General features: G+C 43.1%; 1 protein-coding gene across 1 annotated transcript in view; it reads left to right on the top strand.

Annotated features, from left to right (window-relative positions):
- Positions 1–23,532, top strand: part of NTN3 (netrin 3) — a 215,093-nt gene that overhangs the window by 137,499 nt on the left and 54,062 nt on the right. The window contains exon 3 of the mRNA XM_029577178.1: positions 995–1,183. Within this exon, the coding sequence (XP_029433038.1) occupies positions 995–1,183 (189 nt within the window). The remainder of the gene's footprint in view (positions 1–994; positions 1,184–23,532) is intronic.

Genomic DNA, 23,532 nt, shown 5'->3' with positions numbered 1-23,532 from the left:
ACAGTTAAGTCCAAGTGGTTTGCCCATGTGTATCACGCACAGTCAGTCAGCAGAGCCAGGGGGGGACCTAGAGTCCCACACTCCTGATTTCCAGTCTTATATTCTGACCAGTAAACCATTTTGGCCTCACAAAGAGACTCTATCATAATTTAAAAAAGAAAAAAATTTACCCAAGTGCAGAAGTTTTCCCAAGCCAAACTATGAATTTCCTTTTCATTTATCCCTGATTATTGAATGTTTTACATCTAGAATCATCCTTCACCTGCCCCAGAGTCCTTCATAGAAAGGACTATCATGGTATGAACTGTGTTATGAAAAAAAAAATAGGGAATCCACCAGCACAAGAAATATGCCAGACAATATCATGGACAGCTGGAAGCGGCATGGAGGAGGAGTCCAGTGGTTAGAGCAGTGAGCTGAGTGTAAACCAGGGAAACCAGAGTTCATGTCCCACGGCTACTCCTTGGGACCTTGGGCAAGTCACTTCAGCCTCTATAACCTCGGGTACAAGCTTAAAGCTAGATTTTAAAGGGTCTGTCAGTCCATGAGCACAGCCATGGATATGATTGCTCCATATTTTTAGAATGTAATACAGTTTGTGCTTTTTCTTCTTCCAAAATTTGGTAACTGAATTTTTTTTTCCCCACCAACTGTGTTCTGACAGCACTAATGGCATCAGAAAAGACAAGAATAAGCAAGAGTTTTCTGCATGCATACATCTCCAAAAAACTAGCAATGGCTGGAAGGGAAATACAACAAGATGCAATGACTTTGACATTCAGGAGCTGATAAAATGTAACATTTTTTTAAAGTCTTCCAATGTATCTTTTGAAGGAATGTAGATTCAGTATCTGCCATTGCAGTGCATTCTGGGGGTTTTGCAGTTCTTAATAAAACCAGACTAGAACCGATTGGCTTTCCAGGTATGAATGTGCATGCATTTTCTCCCTTCTCATTGTATTTTTCTCTTCTTCTTCTTGTTTCCCCTCTGCAGCCTGTAACTGTAATCTACATGCCCGGAGGTGCCGCTTTAACATGGAACTGTATAAACTCTCTGGCAGGAAGAGTGGCGGTGTGTGCCTGAACTGTCGGCACAACACAGCGGGCCGGCACTGCCATTACTGCAAAGAGGGCTTTTACCGGGATATGAGCAAGGCTATCACCGACCGCAAAGCCTGCAAAGGTGAGGCGGACATCTTTCCTTTCAGCTTTCCTCATTATTCAGGCCGGATAATTCTAGGGAGCTAAGTCAATCCAACATCGGCCAGTTCCCACTGGTGACCTCCTTAATGGATACACCAGGGTTTAGCACTGATAGCACTGTCTGTTCTGTAGTTTAGCACAACATGGATCTTCCCAGCAGAAGCCTCAGTAGATCACTTCCCTGTACCTCCTCTCTTTATCAGGGATCTAGACAGCCTCGTCTAATTCCACCCTGAACATCAGAGGTAATGTACGTCAGAAAGCTACTGTTCTGATAGTACAAATAGCATTTTGATCTACATAATTCAATGATCCTATTGAACCCAACTTGCCTGAAAACATGGTGATATTTAGTTTTAAATTCTCCCTACTCCCTACCCATTACTTGCTTGTGATTCACAGTGCAGTACAATGTGGCTGCAATATGTCCATTTCTGTAAGGCTGCTTAAGTTGTTTCTCAGCCTTGTTTGCATCTCTGTTTGGTTAGGGACTATCTGTGGATTGAGACGCAATAGGGACAGCATTATGTGGAGCTTTGCTGGGGCAGCTAGCGGTGGAGGCTGGGAATTTTCTGGGAGTGGTGGTTTGTATCTTCTGAGGATAATTTTCAAACAACTCCATGCGGTGGCATATACATGTGTATATGGCTGCGAGCAGATGTACACTAGTATTTTATAATCCGTGCGTGTTTGTGATATACACGTATCTCTCTCCTGCCACATATGCGCATATGTAGACTTGCATGCATGCATTGAAAGATCATATATCAAGACGTTGAATGCGCATACCTTTCCTTCCTATTTTAAAAATATATGTGCAGATCAGGATATAAGCACGCAAGTCGAGAATTTTAAAGCATGTGCTTATCAAGGAAATTACCAGTTTTACTAATTAGTCCAGCAGTTCACCTTCTCCAGATCATCAACACCCTCTTGGTTTTTTTAGCCTGAGCTCCTCCCAGTTCACCCAGACCTCCTTCCCAGTCAGTATTACACAGATAATTAGCAGATGTAAAATTAGATGGTAAATTTGCAAATCTGCATGCATAAGTGTCTTTTAAAAAAGCAGCTTATTTATTTATTTATTTATTTAAGGTTTTTATATACCGGTATTCGTCGAGACATCATATGTATGCAAATGTTAGCCCTGCTCTGGAATGCACCTAGCTCGCCCCTTTTTGACATGTGTATAGGTGCTCATATTTTGACTTTTATATAAAATGGAACATGCGAGTAGAGGCTACCTATATGTGTAATATGCTAACTTTTACACATGTACGTTTTGAAAAATCACCCCTATCTGTTTTTCAGAGCCTTGCAAATCACAGCCTACTTTCACTACAGTGACCCTGAGTCTCGATGGTCTGCCACTTGCCCTCGGCGGCCTGCAGCACCCTGCTTTCCCCAGGTGGTCTCCCATTCAAGTACTAGCCCGGGCTTGCTCCTAACGAGCCAATGGGTGTTGCTTGGGGAAAAGATGCAAAGGGGTCCAAAAAAAGGGACAGTAATTAAATCACAGGCCAGCTAAGAAAAACTGGGAAACAGAACAAAAGAGCAGCGTAAAATGCCTTTGGTCTCCATCGTCAGAGAATAAGGCAGTATGTTAAGTGTAAATGTATAAGAGAAAATTGTTTCCCCCAGCCTCTCTCCTGGAGACGCAGCTAACCAATCAGGTTTTTCAGGATATCCATAATGAATATGCATGAGAGAGATTTGGCCCAGGGTATGTAAATCTCTCTCATGCATATTCATTGGGGTGATCCTGAAAGCCCGACTGGATAGGTGGTGTTGCCTGCAGGAGAGGGTTGTGAGACACACTGGATTTGAATAGGTCTGCCTCAGTAGTCAGAACACAGAACTGTAGGTTCGGAAAATTCCAAGGAGGGAAGCTTTAATGTTCTCTTTGCCACTAATTCTCTGTGTGATCCAAGGAAAGTTACTTAATCTTTGCAGATCTTACTTTACCAAACTATAATTGAATAATAACAATATTGCTTATTCCCTCCTTTCCTCTTAGCAAGCTTTTATGTAAGCCAGATGCTAGAACTATGCTTCCAAGACACCCACCCCAAGGTGTCTACATGTCTGCAGTTAAAGTTCAATAATTTTAAATTGTCAAATAAGCCAAATAAAATAAATAAAGCAGTTCTTATGACTGGACGCTATGGGGGTGTGTTAAAATGATTTTTACCATCTACCCTGGCCACATAGACATGCACCCACACACAGTCTGTTATAGCTCCAGCAGCTCCTAGTTTACTGCTGCGCTTTATGCTCGCTGCACTTGGACACACCAGCGCTCCCTAAGCCATTATATTATAACTTGGGTGAAGACTTCAAGTAACTGCATTGGTCCTTGAGAACACAGGATTCTTTGTAGTTCTGATATCTATATCGAAACCAATGTGAGCCTAGAGCCTTCATGACCACGTAGGCCAGAGGTTCCCAGCCCTGTCCTGGGCCCCTCCCCCCCCCCCTCCCCAGCCAGTCGGGTTTTCAGGATATCCGCAATGATTATGCATGAGAGAAAATTTGCATGTTAAGGAGGCAGTGCATGCAAATTTTCTCTCATGCATATTCATTGCGGATATCCTGAAAACCCGACTGACTGGGGGGGGGGGGGGATGTCCCCAGGATAGGGTTGGGAACCACTGACGTAGGCCCTTTGTTCAGAAGAAGAGCATTATGGCACCAGTGGGTATTTTTAGCTCCTTCCCCTCACACTTGCTGTTATCCCCCAGCCTGGCAAACGGCATGCTTCTTGACCTTTTGCTGCAGGAGAAGGTGCTAGTTTCTCAGTTTGTCTCTATCTCATTGATCTATGAACATGCTGAGATCTTCTACAGATGAAAAGTACCATAGAAAGCGAAATTATCATTATGATCGGGCTGTAATCCGGGAACAGAACGCATTTCTACTCCCCCTTTTATTTGCCAGGTAGATTTGTGAATCTTTGGTTCCTGGCTACATCTGCTGCTTCCATCTCCAAGTCTAAGAAAGCTGACGACCCAGCATGAATTATTTGGGGAATGGAAACGTGCAGGTAAAAAAGGCCACAGGGCCATCACTGCCGCCTTTTGCATGGCCTCCCTTTGAAGCTTCACCGGTCAGCTTGGGGAGCTGTCAGAGCCACAGGGGAACTCTTTTCTACTACTTCTTCCTTAGTTCTTCATTCAAAGACTGATATGGGAGGGAGAACAAAGAATAAAGCATCTTAAAAAAAACACAAAGTCAGTTTTTTGAAAATTCACAAATTATTTTCTTGCCTTTATATACCTTTTTTATTCTTCTTAAGTTTCTCTTTGATATTTTTTGTTTTGTTTTAGGGGGAGGGGCATTGAGTTTCCACTGCTTTCTTCCGTCTTGTTTTTCTCACCCATTGACCTCCCTCTGCTTCCATCACAAATGACTCTTCGAGTCCTCGGTTCCCCCGCCATTAACCTGATTCAGTCAATGCCGGGTCATGGCTGGCTTCACACCAGCACGAAGCATCAGAATAACCAGGCTGCTGCTTCCAACGTCGTCATTCCTTCACTGAGCCCTGCCAACACAGTACACATTTATTAAACTCTGGTCATTTTTTACATGCGGTTAAGCCCAGAAAGAACTGATGCCAATTTAAATGAATCAATACAAATTTAGTTAATGCTGTTTCCATAAAATTTTGAGCACTGCCCAGTGATTTAAAACATGGTAATATGTTGTATTTCAGATTTATTAGTCAAACTGCTGGCAGACAAAAAAACGCATAGAAAATTTATTAAGTTCAAGCAACAAGTGTGTAAATCCTATTGTGCTCAGAGGCAGGGAGTTTGAATCCTGGCACTAGTATAATATAACATTGTTGCTCAAGCCGGTTCTTGCATCTCCCCTCCTTTGCCTCGCCAGTTGGGTTGTCAGGCTATCCCCGATTCCCTAATGAATATGCATAAGGTGTATTTGTTTACAATGTCTTCAATGTATATGAATATATCTCATGCACATTCATTAGGGATATCCTGAAATCCTGACTGGCTAAAGGAGGGTGAGACCTGAGGACCTGTTTGAGCCCTATTTTAATACAGTATAGGTTGCACTGTGCTTAGAGGGTCAAAGGTATATCCTGGCACTAGGACCACCCAAAAAACAGACTGTAGGATTGTTTATTGGGCAACTATCACCCAATATATAACTTATCTTTTCTAGCAAAAGTTCTTGAGAAAGTGTTATTCCAGCTCGTAAATCACCCAAAAGATCAAAATATTCTCTCTCAAAATCAATTTGGATTTAGGAAACATTGCGTTGTAATTTTCCATACCCTTTACCTAAATTCTAGATCAATTATTAATACGAACTAGATAATTTCATTTGATAAATAATATCACATGTCTATGAACACCACCCCTGTAACCAATCACTGTTTATTTGTTGAGTAATAACTATGAATGTCACTTTGCAAACTGTTGTGATCTATTCATGCAGCAACGGTATATAAAATGTCTAAATAAATAAATATAGGTCCTTATACTTAGAAACTGAATTTCAGTCTAAGTAGTCTCCTCTATAGCACTGTACCACTTTGAAAATACTATTCTAGGGTTGGATCAGTAGTGGCAGGCTCCTGTTTCCTTTCCCGAGTACGGTTTTCCGCTTCCTGGGTTGGCTAGGGCTGAGTATGCTCCAGAGGCAGAGAGAGAATTGTGGCCATCACTCAAGGGTGACACCTAGTGGCCAGATTCAGGGCCCATGTTTGCAGAGTTCTAGAATAAGCCCAGGTGATTGTCCCCTGGCCCAGGAATGTTGCTGAAGATTAAGTACTCTGGGGTAACTGGGGGAAGGGAGGTGGAATACAAAATTGGGGGAAAATCCCTGGGTAGATGAAACGAAAGTCCATGGTGCCAGGATCCCAGCCCTGGTTCCAACTGAGCTGAAGTACAAAGATACTGGTGAAAACTACTGATGGAAAAAAAAAGGTATGAGCATATTTTTGCTTTGAAAACCTTGTGGTTTTAAAATATGTATTTATTTATTTTATATCACATATTTTATATGGCAAACAACAAATACCCAGGGAATTTGACCCAATGTAGAAGAGTCTGAAAGTGCCCCCAATATATGTCAGGGTGAGTATTCCATTTAAAACTCTAAATAAAATGTAGCTTGTCCCCTAGAATTTGTGCCATACTGCGTTAAGGGAAAGGATATTTCTACCTTTAATGTAATGAATTGGTGCCAAATCAAATGAATAGCATAGAAACAAACTATATAAGCGCAGGTAAGGACCATAATGCCATCTAGGCTGTCCAATTTCATTCCTGTTAGAATGCCATAGACAAGATGAGCATCTGCCTGGGGTGCAAACTGCGAGAGGGGAGGGGGGGGGGTGCGGGAAGATGAAAGCAAGAGAGACAAGTGATGCACCCCCAAGCCCCCTCTGGATGTGCCTGCATGTTCCCTAGGTGGCCAATAGCAGCCCAGCGTGCCCCGACATGGGAGCAGCCGTGGGAGCTGGGTAGCCGGTCAGGGAGGGTAAGTACTGCAGAGGTGAGGGGTTTGGGCACCGTCAGCAACCCTTGCCTGTGGTGAACCTTTTGACCAGTGAGGATCCTGGCCATAGGCCTCTGTAGATCTTTGCTTTCCTTTCACTTCTTCACTAGTACAGATCCCCTGAGCTTATCACAGGCTCGCTCCTGAATGCTGTTGCTGGTTTGTCTCCACACTGGGGTAAGGAGCCCTCCTGTGCTCAGAGGCATCCGTGACTAGTAGTGTGTTAGAGTGAGGGTCCCACCATTACTGGAACGAGAGAAGAGAGCAAGGCGATCCCCTTGGTAGTTCGCCTTTATTCCCATGTGCTGCTCTTCTTCTTCTTTACTGGGATTGTTTGTCTTTCCGCAGTGCTGCTTGATAAAGATGTAAACTCCTCTGATCCGCTCAGTGCTCTTGCAGCATTTTCTTTTCCTCTTTCATCTCACTGAACTGCCCAACCCTCCTGTGATTTCTGGGGGGGCAGGGGGGGGTGTATAACTGTATACAAACCTGACAGCTTAAACCTGTCCCAGGCCGGTGCAGAAGCAATGGTACAGTTTGGAGACGTCATCCCGCTGTCCTTAGGGGGAGCACTGCCAAGAAGTGCTGCAATTTGTCTCATTTTCTCCCTCCCCCACCCCCCCACCAGCAATTTTTAGAGGGTGTTTTGCTGTCTAGCATCTTTGCAAAATCTTGTTTATCTGCCAAGCGGGTTCTTTCCTGAGGATTTAGATGCCTTCCTTTCAAATGGTCGTCTGAATCCCCAGCAGCAGCCGCCCCATCGCCAAAAAAAAAAAAAAAAGCAGCCAAGAGCGTGTGCGCATTCAAAAATCCCCGGCGTGGTTTTATTTCCCGTCCTTCCGCTAAGCCCCACTTCTTTCTCTGGATGTCTTTCAAGCATCTGAGATTTTAGGGAGCTCCCCACCCTCCGCCGTGTGGGCGCTCAAAATCCCTGACATATTTGGACTTCCTCTTCTTACGCACAATCAGGGGCGGCTGTTTGGGACAAGCCCCGGCTCTTTCAGTCCCGAGGAGGGAGGGGGGGGGGGATTACAGGGAATTAAGAGGGATATAGAGACAGGTAGCACCGAGAGAGAAAAAGTAGGCAAAGCCTTCGCTGTTAAAGGGAAATTCTTGCTGCTATTTATAGTCAAAAAAACCGCCTGGGGAGCGGTAGGGCTGTCTGCATGTGTCTCCACGCCACATGAGCCGTCTGACTGCACGTGCACGCCGTACACGCGTGCTTGCCTGTGAGTGAGCGGTCAGGTTGCATTTGCATTCCCTAGATATGCACCGCCTACACGTGAGGTGGGAGCACACCTACCCATGAAGCTCTGTGACTGCACGTTTATGCTTTGTGGGATTCGACTGCATGCTGTCCTTTCCGACTGAGCTGTGGCTGTGCGTTCTCTGCTCGTACTTTTAAACTCAGGGCCAGGTTTCCGTCTTATATGCCCCTTGACCCGGGATTTTCGGTCCTCCCTGCTACCCACCTTGTTCTCAGCCAGTGGGAAGGGAGGAGGTGAGCATCATGCAGAAAGGCAGGTGGGTGAGGATGATGCATTGCTGACATGATGTCCAAGCGCTGGGCACCCCAAATTCCCATTTTATTTTATCATTGATGTGTTTATAATTTGTAAAAATAACCTACCTTACCCATGTTGATCCCACAGCACCCTGCAGGGTGCAGCCATCTGGAGGCACATGTCTAATTGGCCTAAAGGCAGATCTGGCCACAGTTTAGACTGTGTATGTCATGGCTTCCATTTCTGCCGCTTGGGTTTTTCAGGGTAGTCGCCATAGAGAGTGGCATATACCAGTGCATGCAGGTTTATTCTCGCGCACATTCATTGTGATATCCTGAAAACCCGACTGGCAGTGGGGGTCACCGAGGACCACGTGGGGACACCCCGCTGTGGCGATCTCTGCGCAAGTTGTTCGCACTTCTTAACTAGCAAAACTGCAACCGCTTTCCTCTCTGTGCCTGCATGCATGCCCGACCGCCTGAGTGCGTGCCGCACAAAAACTGTCTGATTGCCATCACGCACATATTGCACCGACCATAGTGTGGGGGCTGCCTGTCTGCGTGGACATTTTCTGTCAGGTCCTGAATTCCCCCCCACTCACAAGCTGGCTGGATGCAGGTAGCCTTAATGCCTGTGTCAGCAGGATGCCAGCACACATTAAAAATAGAAGCCACCAGAAACGCAGCTGAGAACGGGGACGCTGACACGCAGTCGTTTCATCGATGTGGCAGGAGAGAAGGAGCAAAGCTCTGTTGGGCGAGAAAATGAAACGTTAAGTCCAAGTCACCCGTGAAGCAGACTGCCTTGAAATGCAGACCGATGTCAGGGGGAGTCTGTAGAAGCTTTGGGTTTTCACGGAAATATTCTGTGATTTTTTTTTTTTTTCAGTATTAAATGAAGATGGTTTATGCGCAGTATCAAAAATATATAAAATGGAACGTGGGACGTATTTGAAGCATTTGTGAACTGAAATTCTTTTGAATTATTTAGACTCAGTGTATGAGTGTTCTAAGCAGTTTTCTTTAGAAACGCTCAGGGGTAGATTTTTCTAATATATGCGCGCGTTATAAAATATGAGGAGCACATGCGCGGTGGATTTTAACATGCGCGCATGCATGGGCGCGCGGCCCATGACTTGTGCGCACAGGGTGGGTAAATTTTCCATGTATGAGCGGCGACGTGATCAGCCTTATTCCCAGTTCCCTATCCCTATCCTAGCTAACCCCCGAATTGTTAATTTACCATTTGCTCCTCTTCCAGAGCTGCAGCAAGTTGCGCACGCCGGCAGAGCGGCAAATGGCCAGCTGTACTGGCCACCTCCAACACCACCCCCGCTCCGCCCCTTCCTGCCCCCTCAGGTCACCCCCTTTTACAGGCCCTGGCACTTAATCACATACCGGGGTTTACGCGCGTGGCCGGGCCCATTTGAAAATGGGCCTGGCGCGTGTAAAGCCTGGCCAGGTGCGAAAACTCCAGGAATTACGCGTGGGGCCAATTTAAAATCTACCTGTGAGTTCTGAATTTGTGGGTGTTATTTTCATGACCAAAAACCCCCCAGAAGTGGAGTGCTGGCAAGAAGCCACCTTCCCCTCCGCAGCAGCCAAGGGTAGTACCCTGCCGCTGGGCCACAGAGGAGAGTGAGCCATAGCTGTGCTCTTTACTGCATGTCTGCATGCTTCCCATAGGCAGAACGCTCTGTGTGTGCTCTGTACATAATTGGCCTGGGCATGCTCTGCTCTAGAGCTTTCTCTCTGTATATACCCCGAGTGCATGCTCTGACTGTCTATGTGCTCCATGGATGGGTCAGCTGACTCCAGACATAATATCTCTGCACAGGTCCCTCTGATTGTCGCAGGTGTTTATGTGCCCTCTGGCTATAGTTTGATGCTTTTATAATTGCGCCTGCTATCTCTTCCTGCAGAGTATTTGTGTGTGCTGTGTGTGGATGCATGTTTGAGTGGGTTTACAGTTTCTCACTGATGGACTAACTCCTGTCTGCACCACTTCTAATTCCTTCCCGTAGAGACTTGATGCAGGATCCTGACTGGAATTGGGCATGATCGAAGGGGACGCATGGAGGGCAGAGTGAGGGAGAACATGCACACACTGCTGGCACAAATGCAGTGCTGCCGCCGAATCTGTGCTCTCCAGTATTGTTGGGGGTGCACCAGGATGGGAATGGTAATGGGGGGCAGAGGAAAATGAGTAGTCAATAAATTGCAGCGAGGTCAGTAAACAGCCAGGGTGAAGGTAGAACAGGGAACAAAAATAAAAATCACTCCTTTCCCTATGGCAGCATGGCTCAGGAGCACTACGGGTTTGTTGATCAAGCTCAGTCAAGGTTCATTGTGTTGTTAATGATGCAGGAACCCACAGACTTCATGTATTAAATGCTAAAATAGGCACTCTCTTTGCCATGGTATGCTGCGGTCACAGGGTGGGTCTTCTGGGTCTCCACTGTTTCCGCTCTGTGACCTGGCATTCATTCTCTGCACAGCTGTGGGTCGTTTTCTGTGCTGCACTACTGCCCGGCCCTGGAGGGAGTCATTCTGTGTGCCGCCATGACACAACTCCAGGAGGAGTCATTATGTGGCATTAAGGTACGCCTGTGGTGGGAGTTATCTTCTGTGTGGCCCTAGAGCATGACTCTTGGGCAGAAGCTGTGGTTTTCATGACTCCGGGGAGTCATCCTTTGCATAGTGCTTTGGCATGGCGTGGTTGTGATGGCACAATCCCATAACCTTTGAGGTTGCCATTCTCTGTCTAGCAGTTCAGCATAGCTGAAGCGGGATTGTTCTGTGTGTGGCCCTATAGATTGACTTTTGTGGGGTTACGCTTTGCATAGCATATTAAGTGGCTTTGATAGAATCATTATTTTTCCATAGCACTCTGCAGTATGATACTGGGCCTCATTCTTTTTTTACAAATTATAATATGATTCAAGGCATCTGTAGAGAAATGTGATTCTCCATGAGCCATAAGCCTATTCCAAAGCATTCCCTATATGTTGAGTGAGGTTAGCAAAACCATCAATAGACGTACAATGTGTTCCAGGCTCTTCGTCACAAGAATGGCCAGTTTTGTCCTAGGATCTTTGGCAGGTTATAATCAAAGTGGATCCCATGAAAAGGGCATCTCTGTTTCCTCCAACAGTCCAGCCCTGATAAAATCACATCTGGTGCATGTTAGGCCCTGGATACACTCTGGTGGACTGGGTAATTAATTAGAACATGCATAAAATTGCATCTGTTTAAAATTATGGAAATAATCTTTGTTTTGTTTTTCAATAACATTTACGGTTACAATGATGAAAATTTAGATACTTTTTCCATCTTTGTAATAAGTGAGATCATGCCCTACTAGAAAGTTCCATCATTTACTTGGGTCTTGGCTTCTGCTAAATCACTCGGGCCTTATTATAATTTTAGTGATGTTGCACAGGTTCTTATGATCAATGATCTACTTCTCCAGTAGCTGCCAGACTATGGTGCTCTCCTCCTGATTATTTAAATACCACTATTATTATGATGATGTCATGACTGAGCCTTGCCATATCCCTTCTATAATGAAATCTAATATATTAATTTTTCTAGTGTGGGCAAGGCTGGAAAATTGTGGGAGCCAGAAAAACAAAACATAACATAAAGGAAAACAAGCACAAAATATATATATATATATATATATATATATATATATATATATATATATATAAAACGCAAAATAACCATAAAAAAATAGTAGCAACAATAACAAAGAGCAAACGTAAGGAAAACGGTTGTCACGGATGTGAGCCCTTGGACTCTGGCATGGTTGACGCAGCTAGCAGACGAACCTACTAGGCCCACACCTACATCAGGTGGACACCCTCTTACTAGGACTCGCTCTAAGGCTTCGTCTATAAAAACCCTGTTCCCCGCAGGTTGAGCCCTTGAATTCCAGGGACTTAGGTGAGGGTTCTGTAAGGCGTGGTCAGATGAAGTGAGGTAGCAGGCTGAGGTCAGGGCAGGCAGTGAGGAAATGGTGTCGAGGTCCAGACCAAGGGCAGGGCAGGCGGCAGTCCAAATATGTAGTCAAGTTCCAAAGCTAGGGTCAAAACCAGGAGTCAGGCAGAAATGGCTAGACAAGACAGACAAGCACAGGGACCAAGGTAAGGCCAACAATAAGGCAAGGGAGCAGCGCAGCAGGATGAGGTAAGGAAACAAGAAGGCAAGACAAGACAAAGCTTTGAGACAGCTACTAATATGCACTGCAAGAGCAGGAAGACCTAAGAACATAAGAAAATGCCATACTGGGTCAGACCAAGGGTCCATCAAGCCCAACATCCTGTTTCCAACAGTGGCCAATCCAGGCCACAAGAACCTGGCAAGTACCCAAAAACTAAGTCTATTCCATGTTACCTGTTGCTGAGGTGCCAGCTGGGAGCATGGCTTGGGTTTAAATACCCAGCTGGCGCTGATATCATCACAGGGTGATGCCGCAGGTTTCCTGCCGCGGTGCCACTAAGAGTTGACGTGCACCTAAGGGAAGCCGTGTGCGGGGCAGCAGCATGATGGCATCCCTGCCGCTGAGAGGCTCGTGGCATTGGGAGGTGAGTGCGGCCAGGCGCAGGCCTGTGCTATGGCCGGCCAAATGTTACAAAAGTAAGTGAAAATTGTCCCTGCCTCCTAACATTTCTGACTGGTTCCTAAGTTTTCTAAATATATTTTCACCCTGGAGCACTTTATTGAAGCTCCAATCTCTTTCGGTGGAGAAAGCCCCATGTTATAGAAAGTGAGATTCTAAGTCACAAGGAAAACCGACTGGACAGTGCAGGATTTATTTAAAGAATGCATCACTTTTACCAGAGAACTGTACGTACAGTGAGCAGGATGGAAATCTTGTCTTAGTTTGCTATGAACTAGCCACCGGTCTCATATTGCCTTAATATCTTGACGATTTCCAGTCGATGATTTTTTTCTTCATGCAGCCTTCTGACCACCTGCTTCCTGCTCAGGACCTTCATTTTGGCTCCTCCCGCACTTCCACAGCACTGCCATCGACGGCAGCTGTCATCAGCAGGCCTCCGCTTCAGCCCTGCCTCCTAATTGTCCTGGGGCTGATTAGGCTTTTTCTTGTACTGGCTAAATGGGAAGAGAGGGGCAGTTGTTTTTGTCTGTGAGGTGTTGACGAAGCCAGGAGGTAGGCGTCTTAATGCGGTCTCACAGAGAGCGCAGAGGGAAAAGTCATTGAACAAGTTGATGTCGAGACCCTTTTACTTGAAATCTGTTAAGACTAGGAATATGAGAACTTGTTTGGCTAAACTTGGAATGTACCCGTGCATCCTGAGTTTTGAAGTTTCCCCCGACAGAACCAAAACAATTCAAGGAAAGGGGGTGTGAGCGAAAGAGGAGGAGGGCATTTCAGCCTTCATTAGTGAGATCCAGTCTTAAATGTTCCGAAAGCCCGCTTTCCATGCTGTTAATTTACGTTAGGCAAAAAAAAAAATACAGATATTTTCATTCCAAATAGAGCTGAGTAAAGTCAAGGATGAGAGCGCCAACAAAATGAAGGGCAAGCTACCAAAGCTTTAGAATTATTTGAAACAAATTCTCGAATATTTATGAAGGAGTAATAAAATGTCGTTGCTTCTTGAAATAGTATTTGAGAGCTCTGCTTTTGCCGCCAAACATTTTCAGTTTATTTTATTTTGAGTTTTCTGGGCTAGCAGTTTTCTTCCTACTCTTTTGACTTCCAGCTCAGTCGGCCTCTGTTGGGTTGCTGCGCCGTAAGCCTTTACTTACAGCTACCAATTTCTTTTCACCCTTTTTTGTATTCTTGCCCCCTCCCCCAACCTGGCCCCTGCCATTGCAAGTGATTATTTGCAAACATTTATATTAAAATTTATGTTTCACTTGTGTACGTTCCTTTGTTATCCACCAAGATCTTGGGGATTGGTGGTGAAACAAGTTTAAATAAATAAATAATTGCCAGAATTCTGTTCATGGCAGTGTACAATGCAATAAAAATCTAACAATTTTAAAAACACATTATTAAAATCTTAACACAAGTAAAATAAGCATCAAGTACAACCTTAAACTGAATGAAAAGCCTCCTTAAACAACTGTGCAGTTATTGGATGTAGAGCTCTCCAGAAATACGGTGAGTGTGGAGCTAGAGATTGGCCTCTAGGTATCACTGTTGTGAAATGGCTGCGATTCCCTCCTCATTCAGGGGCTGTGAACAATGCCTCCACAGCATCCCCAGCCTTGATTGGCGCTAGGAGCAAAATGCAGGACCAGGAATGAAACTCAGGCTTTCTCTATGTTTATGCCCCTGGGTTAGCCTCAAACATCTTAGATTTTGAAAGCTAATTTACTGCATTCTTTATTGGAATAACAGAAAAAATATCCATGAACTTCAAGAGCACATAGGACTCTACTTCAGATGTCATACTGGGGTCAGACCAAGGGTCCAACAAGCCCAGTGTCCTGTTTCCAACAGTGGCCAAGCCAGATCCCAAGTACCTGGCAGGATCCCTAGGGGTAGAGAGATTCCAAGCTGCTTATCCCAAGAATAAGTAGTGGATTTCTGCAACTCCACCTTAATAATTGTTAATGAATGTTTTCTCCAAGAACGTGTCCAAACCTTTTTAAAAATGCAGCTATACTAATAGCTTTCATCATATCCTCTGGCAATGAATTCCAGAGCTTAATTATGTGTCAAGTAAAAAAAGTATTTTACATTATTAATTTTATATGGATCTCCTAGTAAAACTAATGAGAAAATATTTTTGTCATCTTTGTTTTTGAAAACACCATGGTATAATAAAAGATATCACAACCTGAAAGTAATCAACTTTTCTTGATGCTCACTATAGCTACTAGAACTCTGCAGCACAGAAAGTTGTTTTTTAAATATTTCAAAGAGGCCTCCAAGAAGGTCATTACACTTATGATATAATTGCTGATTTATTGGGTTGTTTTTTTTTTAACCATAGGGAGAAAATAGTTCCTTTTTTTTATTGACGAGGCAAAATATTAAAATAAGTTCCAAACAATACAGATGGAAGAGCCTTTCTTTTTCTTCTTACTGCATAACAATGGTAGCAGTATTTCATATTACTGTCCACATTTTGGGAGGTCTTTAAGATCATGAGAGGTCTTGAACGAGTAGATGTGAATCAGTTATTTACACTTTTGAATAATAGAAGGACTAGGGGGCATTCCATGAAGTTTGCAAGTAGCACATTTAAGACTAATCGGAGAAAATTCTTTTTTACTCAACGCACAATAAAACTCTGGAATTTGTTGCCAGAGGATGTGGTTAGAGCAGTTAGTGTAGCTGGGTTCAAAAAAGGGTAAGAATAAGTTCTTGGAGGAGAAGTCCATTAACGGCTATTAATAAAGTTTACTTAGGGAATAGCCACCGCTATTAATTGCATCAGTAGCATGGGATCTTCTTAGTATTTGGGTAATTGCCAGGTTCTTGTGGCCTGGTTTGGCCTCTGTTGGAAACAGGATGCTGGGCTTGATGGACCCTTGGTCTGACCCAGCAAGGCACGTTCTTATGTTGTTAAATTGTAGTGTCTGGTGTGACCACATAAATGTCAGCCGCATACCGGTAATTCATCAAAGGCAGCAGTCTTTAACAATATGTTCCATTGTTTGGCTTTTGTAGCTACAGTCACAACTAGGACTTGATTTAGTTTCCACTGGTGTAAAAGACAGCCACATCTTCCTTGTCCTGTTCATTTACACAGTTCAAGGTTTTCCATATCTTGCATGGAAGATATAGTTCAGGTATTGGCTCTGTAGTAGTGTCAGTGATAAGGACTTTATTTGGGATGTTCTTGTTGCTCCATTGAGATCTTCAGACTCCGTGAAAATGTGAGATTCCTCAGAATGTAGATCTGGCAGTACTTGGCAGTATTTGATGGTTCTGATCCGGTTCAGTTTTGTTGAAAAGTTTCCTTTGTCGGTTTATGATTGCTTTGAGAAAGAAGCGATGAAGCATTTCTTAGTATCGGAACAGAAAAGTGCACATGCATATATTGGACACATGGTAACTGTCATGGTATGTGCAAAACTAATCCATTTGGAGTCACTATCCCAAGATGAAATTTATGAAAGCTATACAAATGGTCAGTAGCTAAGGTCGAAGCCTTGATGCTTGGTGTTACTGCTCATGAGTTTTAGACTTTGATAGTTTTAGACTAATACTACTATTTTTCTGTGTGTGTTAAGATATTTATCTAAGACAGATTCGCTGAGATGCAACATCTTCTTTTATAGGCGTCTCATCCACAGATTTGAGAAATGAAAGGATATCCTTCCATACCTAATTGAGATTTCTGAAAGGTGTGTTGGGCAGGACAGTCTTACAACTTGCATAGGAATGCCATCAGGGAAATAAGATTAACATCCCTATGCCACTCTTGTAAAAAGTAATATTAGACATTTAATATTGGCAGAGTAGACATAACCTTGATGGAAACAATATCTTATCTGAAAGGTTCCCTCTATCCCTTCTCCATCTTCCTTCCCCAGGTTGGGGCCACTGGTTTAGCCTGCAAGTGTAGAATACAACTAATGCCACGCTAGGACATTCTTTCAGTACTGATTCCAGGGGATGTTAGTTACCGGTAATTATTGGCTCATAGGTCAAGAGCACTCTCTAACATCTTTGGGAGCTCTGAGTTAGAGGGGAAAAGAGCTCTCTCACACCATGGTGGTTGGCATGGATTCACTGCTGGTTAAAAGGGTACAGAGGTATTTATAAAGCAAGAATTACCCTTCTCTAAAGCATCTGGTTTTTGTTGGAGATCTTCCATCCACCTCCTGACCTGGTTCAACTCTGCTTAGTTACTGAGAACTCCCAGGATGAGAGATCAGGGTGGTAGGGATAGGGCTGTGTGATACAAGCCAGGTCTTTTAAACACAATTTCCAACATTAAAATAGACCTGCTGGAAAGAATTTTTTTTCTTTTCTCTCTCCCACATTCTTGCACACGGTTGCAATTAGTTACTTCTAATGAGCCCTAATATGTTCTTTTCTTCCACCTCACGTCCCCCTCACCACTGGTCTGTGATTGGTTAAGTGACACGGCCAGCTGCTATGTCTGAGACGCCTTGAGAATTCCTCCCATTTTTCACACGGCTCAGCCTGTCCCTCAAAGCAGCTGCAGCTCAGCAAGCCCTGTGGAGGGAAATGGCTGGTTTGATGTCCAAGAGTTTAACTGATGGCAGACAGCTGTGTGGGCAGGTCCCACCTATCCCAATTAATAACAGCTTAACCTGAGGAACTTTTGCCTGGAAAGGTTATATCCCATTCATGTCTCCTCACTCGTTCCCCCTTTTATTTATTTATTTGTTAAATTAAATGTCTACAGTAATTAGGAATACTGTAGAAGAAATTTAATTATTCAGATTTGCACTCTGCTGCAGTCCCTCAGAACTCCAAGCTGTTTTTGTTCACTAATCATTCATTCTTCCCTTTTTCTCAAACATTGCCATAGCACCACCATCTCATGAAGTGAGGGCAATTTAGTCATTGTATTTATTCTTTCCTGATTTTCCCCCCTTATATGCATCCAGCCTTACTTCAAAAGAAATGAAAAAAATTCAGTCCCGGTCATTCAGTCCTACATTCTTCAAACAGAAATATAGACTATGACGGCAGATAAAACTACGAAATCCATTCAGTCTGCTCATTTTCCCTCCCTACTGTAATATTTCACACTCCAGCTTTAAGCTCGTTTCACACAACTACAGGTCCTCTGTGCTTGCCCTTTGCTATTTGAATTCCAACAGCATTTTTACATCTGCCATCTTTGTTAGAAGGTTGTTCTAAGCATCTAAATAAAAACAACACAAGGAATACCATGTTACCCATGCTAACAACTGCAAAACAATATGCGGGAAGAAGCACATTACGTTCTTGTTATCAAAACGCTTATGTGAAGATCACGATGGTCATGTTCATAAACAATATATTTTTATAAGGGTACGGCCTCAAAATCAGGCAATATGGGTATTATATTCACCCAAATTTCAACTCTACATTTACTTATTTAATAATAAATAAACTCTACATCTGATCATATTCCACACCAATTTCACGATGCTCTTAATATCCAATGAAAATACTTTTATAAATGTCAATCCATGATATCCTCTTTGATCCAAAAGATTATTACTTTATAAAGAACACTTAGCTCAAAAGAGGTTCATGACACTACTCATATGCCCAAATTCCATCTTGTAACCCACTGCTAAAAACATCTGGAAATTCAAGAGAGGGAGGTTCATTCATCTATTTATTTATTTGAAAAGTCTTATGGCCCACTACATCTAATAAAATTATCCAGCGTGGATCTTGGGTCCTGACATTGATTTTTCGAGTATGGCCTCTGCCTCAGGGAACCTACAACAAACTGACCAAATGAAATAGGGAGCCGTTTTTCTTCAAAAAATGCCAACACTTCAGTAAAGATCATGTGTCCAACCCCATTTAAATATACGTTTTTAAATTGATGACTGCTAAATGATGATATAGATAGCACAGAAGTACATACATTTTATAACTCGAAAAAAACCCAAAAAACTTTCAAGACATTAAACCTTGAGGAAATAAAGTATTAAGCTTTAAAATCCATTGCTGCTCCAACCTAATTAATGTGTGATCCAAAGCTTAATACTTTTTTTCCTTAAGTTTTAAATACAGTTATTGAATGGTCTATCACAGAGATTGAATGGTCTTGAAAGTAAACCATTTTTTTTGAAATTATAACATTTATTTACTTATTTATTTGTAGTTTTTTATGTCCTCCTATGCTATCTATATCATTTTGTAGTCATCAATTTAAAAATTATATATATTTAAATGCAGTTGCCCACATAATCTTTACTTGTGTATTATTAGTCAATGCAATTGGTGTTCTTTTAAGAAAAGCTTGTGTGGTCCCCATTTTGTATGGTCAGTCTTTTGTAGGTCCCCTGAAGCAGTGGCACTCGAAACATCGATGTCTGGACTCAGCCACAAGAGTCATGTCATGAACCTCTCTTGAATTGTCTTCTCACAGGCTTATGGGGGTGTTGAATTCCTTTCTTTCCCTTACTCCTGACAGATGAGCAGATCTTATTCCTTTCTGAAACACATCCTGGAGCCAGTTCCTCCTGTGACTCTCTCATACACTTTTCACCCTCTACTGGCACATCTCATGTGCACACCCACCCAGGGAATGCACTGGGCTCTACCATCCCATCCCTTTGGTGTAGGACATGGACTTAATTGCTGTTGTGATAATAATGCTGTAGGTCTTACATTTGAATGTCTCTCATACATCCTATCACTCCCTCCTTTCCTAGTGGGTGTGTGTGTGTGTGTGTATATATATATATATTTTTTTTTTTAAAATTTATTTATGGAGTCTTCTATACCGATATTAGTAAAGACATCATATCGGTTTACATTGAAACTAAAGAGCGGAAAATTACAAATAACAGGGGAGAGGGGATGGGATACAGTCGAACCAAAGGAGAGAGAGGAATGACAGTAACAAGTCAAGCGAACTAGTGAAACTTTAAGAACAAATGCAAAGGCAATTCAAACTTTAGGACATTATAACATTTGGGTGAGAATGAGGAGGGGCTGTTAGGGATTTTGGGGGAAGGCTTGTTTGAAAAGCCAAGTCTTTAGTTGTGATCTGAATTTTATACTGCATAGTTCTAGCCTGAGATAGTTCGGAAGTGAGATTCCAGTGCATGGGGCCAGCAATGGAGAGCGCCCGATCTCTCGTGGATGTAAGGTGTGCTTTCTTTACGGAGGGCACATGGAGGGTCCCTTTATTTGAGGTCCTGGTAGGTCGATTGGGGCATGTGAGGTGGAAGGGTTCGTTGAGCCAATTGGAGTTGTGTGTATATATTAGATCGTTTTAACGATCGGGTTCGGCTGGGGGGGGGGGGGAATCTGATCGTTACGAGATGTGAATTGGAATCGGTTCCGATTCCAATTCACATCACTAAATTTTTAGTGAGGCCCGCACCGATAAAAAAAAAAACCCCACCCAACCCTTTAAAATTACCCCCTTAGCCTCCCCCACTCTCCCGACCCCCCCCAAAAAACATTTTACACATACCTGGTGGTGCAGGGGGGCCGCGGGGACCGATCTCCTGTTGCCACGCTATCAGCTGCACTAAAAAAAATGGCGCCGATGGCCCTTTGCCCTTACCATGTGACAGGGCAAAGGTAGCGCCGGCACCATTTTGAATATTGGCAATATGGCCCGAGTGAGGGGATCGCTTCCGGACCCCCGCTGGACCCCCAGGGACTTTTGGCCAGCTTGGGGGGGCCTCCTGACCCCCACAAGACTTGCCAAAAGTCCAGTGGGGGTCCAGGAGTGACCTCCTGCACTCCGGCCATATTGCCAATATTCAAAATGGCGCCGGTGCTACCTTTGCCCTGTCACATGGTAAGGGCAAAGGGCCATCGGTGCCATTTATTTTTAGCGCAGCTGATAGCATGGGAACGGGAGATCGGTCCCCGCGGCCCCCCTGGACCACCAGGTATGTGTAAAAAGTTTTGGGGGGGGTCGGGAGAGTGGGGGAGGCTAAGGGGGTAATTTTAAAGGGTCGGGGTGGGGGGGGTTTTATCGGGCCATCGGCACCATTTATATTAGTGGCAGCCAAAATGGCGCCGATGGCCCGAGAGCGGGAGGTCGTGCCGAGACACACCCCCCCCCCCCCCCCCCACTGGACCACCAGGTAATTTAAAACATTTTGGGGGGTTCGGGAGGGTGGGGGATTTGTTTTAAAGGGTCGGGGTGGGTTTAGGGGTTGTTTTGGTGTGCCGGTTTTCCCCCCCGCCCCCTCCCCCGATTTATGATTTTTCACGATAAATCGGGGGAATTTCTATTGTATCGCGACTCTAACAATTTTTGACAATTTAAAAAATATCTGACGATTTTTTTAAATCGTCAAAAAACGATTCACATCCCTAGTATATATGGCCTTGTGAACAATGGTAAGTGTTTTGTAAAAGATACGAGAAGGGATGGGGAGCCAGTGCAGATCCTTGAGGATCGGGGAAATGTGATCATATTTATGTGCTTTGGAAATAGTTCTGGCTACTGCATTCTGCAGCATTTGAAGGGGTTTTATGGAGGAGTAGGATAGGCCTAGGAGGAGGGAATTGCAGTAATCCATTTTGGACGCTAGTGTGGCCTGGACAACAGTGCGGAAGTCATTGGCATGAAGTAATGGTTTCAGTTTTTTTATGACATTTAGTTTGTAGTATCCCTCTTTAAGGATGGCATTGATGTGTTTTTTGAGGTTCAGTTGCTGGTCGATCTGAACCCCAAGGTTTCTGGCGCATGGCTGTGCATGAAAAGTCTTGTAGGCAGGGTCCTTTGCAAGTGGGGGTTTAATATATATATGTATAGGTTTTTAAATCTCCCTTCACACAGTGGTACAGACTCTTAACTATTTTGGCAGACCTCCCTTTAGGCTCCATTGCATCTATAGATTGCTTATCTTATAAAATATCACAGCCGTTACATATCTGGGCTTCTGTATATGCAGGAATAGTGCTGTTATCATCAGCCAGCACCATAGGAAGCTCAGGAAGTCAAGCCTATAAAACCCGGAAGTAGTAGTGTATCCCAGATAGGGTGGGATGTAGAGCAGAAGCCAGATGCCGGGATCCTTGCTGGAGGACCTCAACAGGCCGCAGGTTTCAGCAGCAGGATCTGGATCACGAGGCTAGCGCATGTGGCCGGCAGAACATTACACAAAATGTGATCTACAAATCTGTAGATGCAATGGAGCAAAGCCAGGACTTGCTCAGCTAGTCTTTGATGACATGGAATCATCTTGCTAGTGCTACCATATAGGAGATACGTTACTCAAGTCTTTTTATGTTTTTGGAGGTGTAGAAATAAAAACCAAAATTCTTCAAACTGAATTTAACAGAAGCCCTACATTTACAAATATCTTTTTATCTTATTCTGTACATTGCTCTATGAAAAACACATTTTAGAACATATAATAATGTCTTTGTGTGTTCTTGTAGCTAATGCTAAATCTGTCACGTCGGGCACATTGATTAAGGCTTTTCTCCATTTCTGTGCCTATGATAAAAGCCACTGATGAATCAATCAGACCCTTAGGGGTGAAATTTCAAACGTTTACATGTGTAAAAATTAGTATATATACATGTAAGTACCTTTTACTCGTGTATTCCAGGTTTTATAAAAGTCACAAATACAAGCATATTTTCACTTTCGATTGCACATACAAGCATGTAAAAAGGAGGTGGTCTAGGTATCTATTTTAAAAGACATGCGTGTGCATTTGACGACTTACTTATGTATTTTTACAACTGCTAATTATCTGGCATAAGTGATATTAAACATGTTTAATGTGTAGCACTGACCACAAAACCTGAGATTACAATCTGATCTGAGAAAATTTAGAAAAGAGTTAAAAACATGGTGTTTTCAACAGGCGCTTAAGGTTGATCCCTAAGACACTGGTCGAGAGTTATTTGAGTTCTATTTTATATGAGTGTTATTTTTACTGTTTATTTTTACTGATTCTTTTAGTAATGAACATAGTTATCTTTTAGTCTAATTTATTTTTATTAAGATGGTTTATGTAATTTTATTCTAATTATTATATTTTTATGTTTTTATTTCTTAGTTAATATGTACACCATAGTGATAGAAACTCGTTTCTGTACAACGGTATAGAAAAACTGTACAAATAAATAAATAGGAGGTCTGGGTGAACTGGGAGGAGCTCAGGATGAAGAACCAGGAAGGTCTTATTTATTTATTTATTTATTTATTATTTTATTTATTTATTTATTATTTTTATATACCGACATTCATCTCAATTGAGATATCACACTGGTTTACATTCAGGTACTGTAGGTATTTCTCTATCCCCAGAGGGCTTACAATCTAAGTTTTTGTACCGCTAAGTTTTTGTCTTGATGGGCCTGGAGAAGGAATGGGTAAACTGGTGGACTAATTGGTATACTGCTTAATTTCCTTGATGCATGCATGTTTTAAAAATCAGGACTTACACAAATAAGTCCTACTTTACTTTCACCTATAAAATATCTACTGCTCTATTTTTAAAATAGGTAGGAAAATTATCCACGTTCAGTACATTGATAAATGTGGTTTGAATGCACTGCATGCATTCGTATGTGAGCATATATATGCTCATATGTTGCAGGGTAAAAATAAGCATATTTTATAATACATGCGAATGTGATACACACGGGTTATACAATACTATGGTAAAACTCTGCCCAG

Source organism: Rhinatrema bivittatum, chromosome 14 (genome assembly GCF_901001135.1).
Source record: "Rhinatrema bivittatum chromosome 14, aRhiBiv1.1, whole genome shotgun sequence".
Lineage (NCBI taxonomy): Eukaryota > Metazoa > Chordata > Amphibia > Gymnophiona > Rhinatrematidae > Rhinatrema > Rhinatrema bivittatum.
Note: the sequence above shows the minus strand (reverse complement) of the source record. Positions and strands in the feature narration are given on the sequence as shown.